Source organism: Sapajus apella, unplaced genomic scaffold, assembly GCF_009761245.1.
Source record: "Sapajus apella isolate SASKATOON/1434 unplaced genomic scaffold, GSC_monkey_1.0 scaffold21, whole genome shotgun sequence".
In the NCBI taxonomy this organism is placed as follows: domain Eukaryota; kingdom Metazoa; phylum Chordata; class Mammalia; order Primates; family Cebidae; genus Sapajus; species Sapajus apella.
The window spans coordinates 12,605,120-12,614,766 of NW_022436961.1; the positions used below are offsets into that span (position 1 = coordinate 12,605,120).

Below are 9,647 nucleotides of genomic sequence, written 5' to 3' on the forward strand. Positions count from 1 at the left end.
CCCACCTCGGCCTCCCAAAGTGCTGGGATTACAGATGTGAGCCACTGAGCCTGGCCTATTCTTTTTTTTTTTTTTTTGAGACAGAGCTTTGCTTTTATTTCCCAGGCTGCAGTGCAATGGCTGATCTCAGCTCACCGCACCCTCTGCCTCCCAGGTGCAAGCAATTCTCCTGCCTCAGCCTCCCAAGTAGCTGGGATTACAGGCATGCACCACCATGCCCAGCTAATTTTTTGTATTTTTAGTAGACATGGGGTTTCTCCATATTGGTCATGTTGGTCTCGAAATCCCAACCTCAGGTGATCCACCCACCTCGGCCTCCCAAAGTGCTGGAATTACAGGCCAGTGTGCCCAGCCTATTCTTAATGAAGGTGATCACTTTGTAAGGTAGTGAGAAGACAGCATCTGGATGAAAGGCCAGTCCTGATCTTCACCCAGTACACCACCCACCTATAGTTCAGTACTCCTACCGCACACAGACACGATTCAGTGAGAGGCATGAGGTACTTTACCTCCTTCCGTGTGGGCTGTTCAGCAGGCAATGAGAATTCAGTGAAAGGTTTGGGCAAGTTCTGGCTCCTTGCTGTTTCTCTGTTTGATGTTTCAAAAGATGTCTGACTTGTACTTTCATCACCCTAGTCAAAAATAACAATTTCTAAAGAGATGTTTTATATCAACTTTATTCACAATGTTTTTTTCCTTTTTCTTTTTTTACCCTAATAGCATATTAGAAAAATATGAGCAAGCCACTATGAGACCCCCCAAAATTAAAGCATTATCTCCTTGGACAAGAAAACACAAGGCTTGAGCTGGGCGCCATGGCTCACACGTGTAATTCCAGGACTTTGGGAGGCTGAGGCAGGCAGATCGCCTGAAGTCAGGAGTTCAAGACCAGCCTGGCTAACACTGTGAAACCCAGTCTCTACTAAAAAAAAAATACAAAAATTGGCCATGCACGGTGACTCACGCCTGTAATCCCAGCATTTTGGGAGGCCCAGCCAAGTGGATCACTTGAAGTCAGGAGTTTGAGACCAGCCTGGCCAACACAATGAAACCCCACCTCTACTAAAAAAATTACAAAAATTAGCTAGGCGTGGTGGCAGGTGCCTGTAATCCCAGCTACTAGGGAGGCTGAGGCAGGAGAATCACTTGAGCCTGGGAGACGGAGGTTGCAGTAAGCTGAGATCACGCCACTGCACTCCAGCCTGGGTGACAGAGAGTGACTGTTTCAAAAACAAAAAAAACAAATTAGCTGCAGCAGAATAATCACTTGAACCTGAGTGGCTTTTTTTTTATTGTGAGATCGGTCCTCACTCTGTCACCCAGGCTGGAGTACAGTGGCGCAATCTTGGCTCACTGCAACCTTCACCTCCCAGGTTCTAGCATTTCTCCTGCCTCAGCCTCCTGACTAGCTGGGATTACAAGCGTGCGCCACCATGCCTGGCTAGTTTTGTATTTTTAGTAGAGACGGGGTTTCACTCTGTTAGTCAGGCTGGTCTTGAACTCCTGACCTTGTGATCCGCCTGTCTCAGCTTCCCAAAGTGCTGGGATTACAGGTATGAGCCACCGTACCCGGCCCACCTGAGTGGTTTTGTTTGAGACAGTCTGGCTCTTTTGCCAAGCTGGAGTGCAGTAGCATGATCTCGGCTCACTGCAACCTCTGCCTCTCAGGTTCAAGCCATTCTCCTGCCTCAGCCTCCTGAGTGCCTGGACTACAGATGCGTGCCACCATGCCCAGCTAATTTTTGTATTTTTGGTAGAGACTGGGTTTTACCATTTTGGCCAGGATGGTCTCGATCTCTTGACCTTGTGATCTGCCTGCCTTGGCCTCCCAAAGTCCTGGGATTACAGGTGCCAGTCACCACGTCCAGCCTGAATACTTTTTTCCTTAGCCAAATAATTTACTTAAATGTCAAATTCTCAAATAAGTGCTTACTAGTTCAACAATTCCTTCCTTCCATAGCTATTAACCTTCTAAGACGAAAAGCTGTCTTTCTCAGATTAAAATGTTCAGCATTTAGTGGGGTTTATCACCTTCCATCCCTCATCCTAAGAAAATCTGGTAGAAGGAGTGCAGGGAATGGGAATCAAGAGATCTTCATGCCAGCTGGGCGTGGTGGCTCATGCATTGTAATCCTAGCACTTTGGGAGGCCAAAGTGGGCAAATCACCTGAAGTCAGGAGTTTGATACCAGCCTGGCCAACATAACGAAACCCCATCTCAACTAAAAATACAAAAACTAGCCAGATGTGGTGGCGCACATCTGTAGTCCCAGCTACCCAAGAGGCTGAGGCAGAAAAACTACTTGAACCTGGGAAGCGGAGGTTGTAGTGAGCTGAGACGGTACCACTGTACTCCAGCCTAGGCAACAAAGTAAGACTCTGGAAAAAACAAACAAACAAACAACTTATCAAAGTCTACCAACCACAACAATGAACAGAAGACAAACCTCAACTCAAAAGTGAAATTCCTACCTAGAACAGCTATATTTATGTTGCCCATTTTCAATATCAATTTTATTAACTATCCTTGATTATTTTATGCTATATGTACCATTATGAAATGAGTTCTGGTTCCCTATAAGAATCCTGTTTACCTTTACTGGATAATGGTGAAAGGTAAACACAAAGCAAAAAGCAAACTATGGGACAGAAACAGCCTTACACAACATAAAAGCTGTGGCCAGTTCCTCTAAAACTTACTGGTTGTTTGTCTGTTTGTTTTGTAGAGATGAAGTCTCACTATGTTGCCCAGCCTAGTCTCAAACTCCTGGCTCATGCAATCTGGCTGCCTCCTGCCTCCCAAAGTGCCGGGGATTATAAGCATGAGCCAGCTTAACTTACTGTCTTTATGAATATCCTTTTCCCTGATAAGAAAACTTAAAATAGTAAACTTCTGTAGAAACTGCCAAAATTCATACTCAACGCTGAAGGAAAACATAACCAAAGTTTAATTTGACATAAATAAAAATCAGAATATATAATATATAATACAATATAAATCATGAGCTTAATACTTTGGAAATCTTACTTGAGGAAAGATCATAATGTTCTCAGATTAGACAACAGCAGTTTCTTCAACAGTTTTAAAGACTAACTTATGTCATAGTTTTGTTTTTTTCTTTTTCTGAGAAAGGGTCTTGCTCTGTCTCCTAGGCTGGAGTGCAGTGGTGTAGTCACGGTTCATTGTAGCCTCGACCTCCTGGGCTCAGGTGATCCTTCTGCCTTAGCCTCCCCAAGTAGCTGAGACTGCAGCCACACACTACCATATCTGGCTAATTTTTAATTTTTTTTTGTATAGATAGGGTCTTCCTATGTTGCCCAGGCTGGTCTCAAACTCCTGGTCGCAAGCGATCTGCCTGCCTTGTCTTCCCAAAGTAGTAGAATTACAGATGTGAGCAACAACACCCAGCCTCTGTTAGAGCTTTTTAAGGAACCAAGTTATATGCTCTTTAGGCACCAGAAACCACTTAACCAGCCAGGTGCAGTCTATGGTAGGCTGCACCTGTAGTCCCAGCTACTTAGGAAGCTGAGGCAGGAGCACCCCTTGAGCCCTGGAGTTCAAGGCTGCAATGAACTACGATCGTGCCACTGCACCCCAGCCTGGGCAACAGGGTGAGATTCTGTCTTTGTTTGTTGTTGTTGTTTTATTTTGTTTAGATGGAGTCTCACTCTGTCGCCAGTGCAATGGCGCACTCTCAGCTCACAGCAACCTCTGCCTCCCAGATTCAAGCAATTCTCCCTGCTTCAGCCTCCTGAGTAGCTGGGATTACAGACATGTGCCAACACACCCAGCCAATTTTTGTATTTTTAGTAGAGACGGGGTTTCACCATGTTCACCAGGATGGTCTCAATTTCTTGACCTCGTGATCTGCCCGCCTCGGCCTCCCAAAGTGCTGAGATTACAGGCATGAGCCACCACGCCCAGCTGACTGTCTTTCAAAAACGAAAAACAACCCGTTAGCCATGTATATGCTGAACAAAAACTGACATACAGTAATTATCAATAAAAGCTCCTAGAAACAGACTAACATTGTTTTCAATTTAAAAACATCATGTAATAAGAAATATAAGAGGATTCAAAATATAAAAATATTTTTCCAACCCCAAGTTTGTGACCACTGCTTAATTTCCAGGCTTCACCCGTCATCTGATAAAAGCGCTCCTCCAGTTTTTTCAACTTCATTTCCTGGTGAGGTTTTAAAACGTTCTCTATGTATCTGCTGACCTGTTCAAAACAACAAATTAGGTGTCGTTACTATACATTAATGTTCCTAAACAGGTATGCTGTCTATAAACTTGTAAACAGCCAAGTAAGAGCCCTGCTGGTTCAACAGAGCCGCTGCCACCGTGTTTGGCTGCTTGGTTGTGGGGAGGCTGGCGCAGACAGCTGGACAGCAAGCTGGTCAGACATTTGTTTTTTACCTGCCTGATTATGAAAGTATCAACCAGGATGTGGTTTTTATTCTGGGAACAATCCCATTTCCTAAGAGAATGGGAGGATCTACTTTTCCTATCCTGATCCAAATGGAATGCCAGTATGGCAACTCCAAGGATTTGTCACAAATGGGAAACCAAGTGCCATCTTCAGAATTTCAGGTCTTAAATCTGGAGAGGGAAGAGCAATATCCTTTTTTTTTTTTTTTTTTGAGATGGAGTCTCACTCTGTTGCCCAGGCTGGAGTGCAGTGGCACGATCTTGGCTCACTGCAACCTCCGCCTCCTGGGTTCAAGTGATTCTCCTGTCTCAGCCTCCCAAGTAGCTGGGACTACAGGCATGTGCCACCATGCCCGGCTAATTTTTGTTTTTAGTAGAGACAGGGTTTTACCATGTTGGCCAGGCTGGTCTCTAACTCCTGACCTCAAGTGATCCACCCTTCCTGGCCTCCCAAAGTGCTAGCATTATGGGCATGAGCCACCGCACCCAGCCCCAAATTTTTTTTTAAATTAGCTGAGCGTGGTGGTGTGTGCCTGCAGTTCCAGCTACCCGAGAAGCTAAGGCAGGAGGATCTCATGAACCCAGGAAGTTGAGGCAACAGTGAGCTATGGTTGTACCACTGCACCCCAGCCTGGCCAACAGAGTGAGGCCCAGTCTCAAAAAAATGTGGTATATAAATTCAGTGGACAATTATTCATCCACAAAAAGAAATGAGATGCTGATACATGCTATAGTATAGAAGAACCTGGAAAACACTATGCTAAATCAAAGAAGTTAGACACATAAGGTCACATGTTATACAACCCCATTTATAAGAAATATCCAGAACAGGTAAATCCATACCAACAGAAAGCAGATTGGTGGTATCCAGAGGATGGGAGGAGGGGATAGCAGGGAGTGACTGCTTAAAGAGTATACAGTTTTCTCTAAGGGGACTGAACAGAGTTGTATGACCTTGCGAATGTACTAACTATCACTGAACTGCTTGGTCAATTTTGGCTGGGCGTGGTTGCTCACACCTGTAATCCCAGCACTTTGGGAGGCCGAGGCAGATGGATCACCTGAGGTCAGGAGTTTAAGACCAGCCAGGCCAACATGGTGAAACCTCATCTCTACTAAAAATACAAAAATTAGCTGGGTGTGGTGGTGCGTGCCTGTAATCCCAGCTACTTAGGAGCCTGAGGCAGGAGAATCACTTAAACCCAGGAGGTGGAAGCCACCGCACTCCGGCTTGGGCAACAACAGTAAGACTCCAACTCGAAAATAATTAAGTAAAATAAAATGGTCAATTTTATGTCATGTGAATTTGACCTCAATATATATTTTTAAAAAATCTTATCATAAAGACAGAAGCAACAGACCTTTATTTATTTATTTATTTATTTATTTATTTATTTATTTATTTATTTCAAATGGAGTCTTGCTCTGTCGCACAGGCTGGAGTGCAGTGACGCCATCTCGGCTCACTGCAACCTCCCAGATTCAAGCGATTCTCCTGCCTCAGCCTCCCCAGGAGCTAGGACTACAAGCGTGCACCATCATGCCCAGCTACTTTTTTGTATTTTTAGTAGAGACGGGGTTTCACCGTGTTAACCAGGATGGTCTCAATCTCCTGGCCTCATGGTCCTCCCGGCTCAGCTTCCCAAAGTGCTGGGATTACAGGTGTGAGCCACTGCACCTGGCCCAGAGCTTAATTTTAATTGCCTCAGATTTTTGTATTTCCTGATGCATAAAGTCTGTAAAAATTCTGCCTTACCTTCTCTCCTTGTGTCTCTTGTTGTTTTTTTCTCACAAGTTTTTGTCTTTTCTCATTCTTCTCTTCCTCTTCTAAGACATTAAAACATAAAAGTGCTTTTTATTTCCCAAGTATCTCATAACCAAATGATTTACCAAAAGAAAGAAAACATCTAAAATCTACAGTTGGGAGACCCTAACACATCACACTGTCATTTATGTTTGGGTTGACAGTATAACCTTTTAGGATTATGATTTTATTCATAGTTAATTTGAAAGGGCTATACACTAAATATTGCTCACTTTCCTTTTATTTGCTTACAGTTAAATAGTAAAACACAATGTACCAAATTCATTAATGACAAGTTTCCTCCTAATAGCATAGAAAATATGTAGTTTTGGGTTTTAAGATTCACCTGTTCTGAGGCTAAGCACAGTACTATTTTAAAAGGCTTCTATGACTCTCAAACTTTTCTTATCAAAAGTAAAACAGGATGGGCAAGGTGCCTCAAGCCTGTAATCCCAACATTTTGAAAGGCTGAGGCAGGTGGATCACTTGAGCTCAGGAGCTACAGACCAGCCTGGGGCACATGGCGAAATCCCACCTCTACAAAAAGTATAAAAATTACCCAGGGGCAGTGATGCACCCCTGTAGACCCAACTACTCAGGAGGCTGAGGCGGGAGGATCACTTGAGCCTGGGAGGGAGGGGGGTTGCAGTGAGCCAAGATCATGCCACTGCATTCCATCCTTGGTGACAGAACGAGACTCTGTCTCAAATTAAAACAAAAAAGAGGCCAGGCGTGGTGGCTCATTCCTGTAATCCCAGCACTTTGGGAGACCAAGGTGGGCAGATCACAAGGTGAGGAGCTCAAGACCAGCCCGAGCAATGTGTTGAAACCGCATCTATATTAAAAAACACAAAAATTAGCCAGGCGTGGTGGTGCACAACTGTAGTCCCAGCTACTCAGGAGGCTGAGGCAGGAGAATCGTTTGAACCCAGGTGGTGGAGGTTGCAGTGGGCCAAGATCACACCACTGCACTCCAGCCTGGGTGACAGAGCAAGACTCCATCTCAAAAAAAGAAAAGAAAAAAATCATGACTAAAGTTGTAATGATTACTCTAAGTTCTAGAATAAAGAAATTTAAATAGAATGGTATAAAAGGGTAGCATAAATAATAAACTTACCCTTCATATGAAGTTGGGAAGATTTGAATGAGTTAAGCCATGAGGTAGTCACAGAAATAATTAAAGTAAGAAGAGCAAGCAGTAAAAAAATCCGGCCACAAAACAAAAGAAAATCCTTGATTCCTGATAAAGGAAAAAAAACTAAAATTAAAATGCAAAACTTTTTCTTTCTTTTTTTTTTTTTTTTAAAGAGATGAGGTCTCATTATGTTGACCAGGCTGGTCTCAAGCTCCTGAGCTCAAGTGATCCTCCAGCCTTGGCCTCCCAAAGTGCTAGGATCATAGGTGTGAGCCACCACGTCCAGCCCCAGACATTTTTCTTGATACCCCTAATTTTATAACATGTTATACAACTGTCTTACAATTTTGTTCATATATAATCATCCCTCAGAATTCATGGGGTATTGGTTCCAGGACTCCTGAGGATACCAAAATCCACAGATGCTCAAGTCCCTGATATAAAATGGCATGGTTTTTGCATATTATCTATGCTCCCACATACTTTAAATCATCTATAGATTACTCCTAATACCCAATACAATGTAAAGGCTACATAAATTGTTCCTATACTTTTATTGTTTACTGAAAATGACAGGGAAAAGTCTGTACATGTTCAGGATAGGACACACAGACAACCATCCATTTATTCTTTTTTTTGAGACAGTTTCGCTCTTCTTACCCAGGCTTGAGTACAATGGAACAATCAAGGCTCACCTCAACCGTCACCTCCCGGGTTTAATTGATTCTCCTGCCTCGGCCTCCAGAGTAGCTGGAATTACAGGTGTGTGCCACCATGTCCAGCTATATCCATTTTTTTTTTCCAGAATATTTTCTTTTCTTTCCTTCAGTTTTATTTTTGTTTTTTGTTTTTAGAAACAGGGTGTTGCTCTTCTTGCTCTTGCTCTGCCACCCAGTCTGCTGGAGTGCAGTGGTAAGAACATCAGGAGGTCCCAGCCTCGACCTCCTGGGTCTGAAGCGATCCTCCTGCCTTAGGCCCCCCCACCCCGCCCAGGTAGCTGGGACTACAGGCATGTACCACCACACCCAGCTAATTTCTGTAATTTTTGTAGAGATGGGGTCTCGTCGTGTTGTCCAGGTTGGTCTTGAACTCCCGAACTCAGGCAATCCGCTCACCTCAGCCTCCCAAAGTCCTGCGATTAGAGGCATGAGGCACCGCACCCAGCCCTTTCTGAACAGTCTCAATCCACAGATGCTTAAATCCTCAGATGTGGAACTCATGGGTACAGAGGGCTTACTGTATTCTCCTTTGGGCATTAAAAAACTCATGATGGTTGCCATTTCCAGGACAAACTTTCTTTCTTTTCAAACCTGTGAGTTCATTTTAAATTTTTTTTGTTTTTTTAGTTTTTGTTTTTTGCAGAACAAATTTTTAAAGCATAATTCTAGGATAAACACTGTCTTGGGAATATAGTTAAAATTAGAGCAATCAACTACATTATAAACATTATGACTATCAGTAATGTATAAGCTCTAGTTTCCCATCTGGAGAAAATTACGTAAGTAGAAATAAAATTGTGAAAATACCGTGTCAAATTCTAGTTCTATCATAAACAGTCAATCCACTGAAACACCAAATTCTTACTTCTCACAATTAAATTGTGCAATTGTGTGCTTCTTTATTTCTTGACATTTAGTCACTTGTAAGTAAAATTATGATTTAAATGCTTGCCTAGGAAAAAGTAAAAATATAGTATTTGGTCTTAATAACCAAAGTAAAAATTATTTGAGCAAAAATCTAACTATTACCTACTTTGCATAATACAATTTGGCAAATGTTAAGGGCCAGGAGACAAAGCTGGGTTAAAAATGATTTCCATCCTCAGAATTTTTACTCTTTATTTTTTAATTTTCAAAAGATAAATGGCAGAGATATAGAGGAACCATCTTGCCAATGTGATCAAGGCTGGTAATTAGTCAATTAACTAAAACTTAAAGGTGGAATTAGGAAAACATACATATAGACCAGGCATGGTGGCTCACACCTGTAATCCCAGTACTTTGGGAAGCCAAGATGGGTGAATCACCTGAGGTAAGGAGTTCAAGACCAACCTGGCCAACATGGTGAAACCCCATCTCTACTAAAATACAAAAATTAGCTGGGCATGATGGCAGGTGCCTGTAATCCCAGCTACTTGGGAGGCTGAGGCAGGAGAATATCTTGAACCCAGGAGGCAGAGGCTGCAGTGAGCCAAGATTGTGCCATTGTACTCCAGCCTGGGTGACAGATTGAAGCTGTCTCAAAAAAAAAAAAAAAAAAAAAAAAACCCACACAC

General features: G+C 42.9%; 1 protein-coding gene across 5 annotated transcripts in view; it reads right to left on the reverse strand.

Annotated features, from left to right (window-relative positions):
- The window catches only part of UBXN8 (UBX domain protein 8), a 24,529-nt gene that overhangs the window by 10,027 nt on the left and 4,855 nt on the right, over positions 1-9,647 (reverse strand). For 3 of the 5 annotated variants that reach the window (XM_032288292.1, XM_032288291.1, XM_032288290.1), the window contains exons 2-5: positions 7,355-7,477; positions 6,190-6,260; positions 4,102-4,224; positions 510-632 (exon numbers count right to left, since the gene is read on the reverse strand). In XM_032288292.1, coding sequence (XP_032144183.1) covers positions 510-632; positions 4,102-4,224; positions 6,190-6,260; positions 7,355-7,477 — 440 coding nt within the window. The remainder of the gene's footprint in view (positions 1-509; positions 633-4,101; positions 4,225-6,189; positions 6,261-7,354; positions 7,478-9,647) is intronic. The other 2 variants (XM_032288294.1, XM_032288293.1) reach the window with 2 other exon arrangements.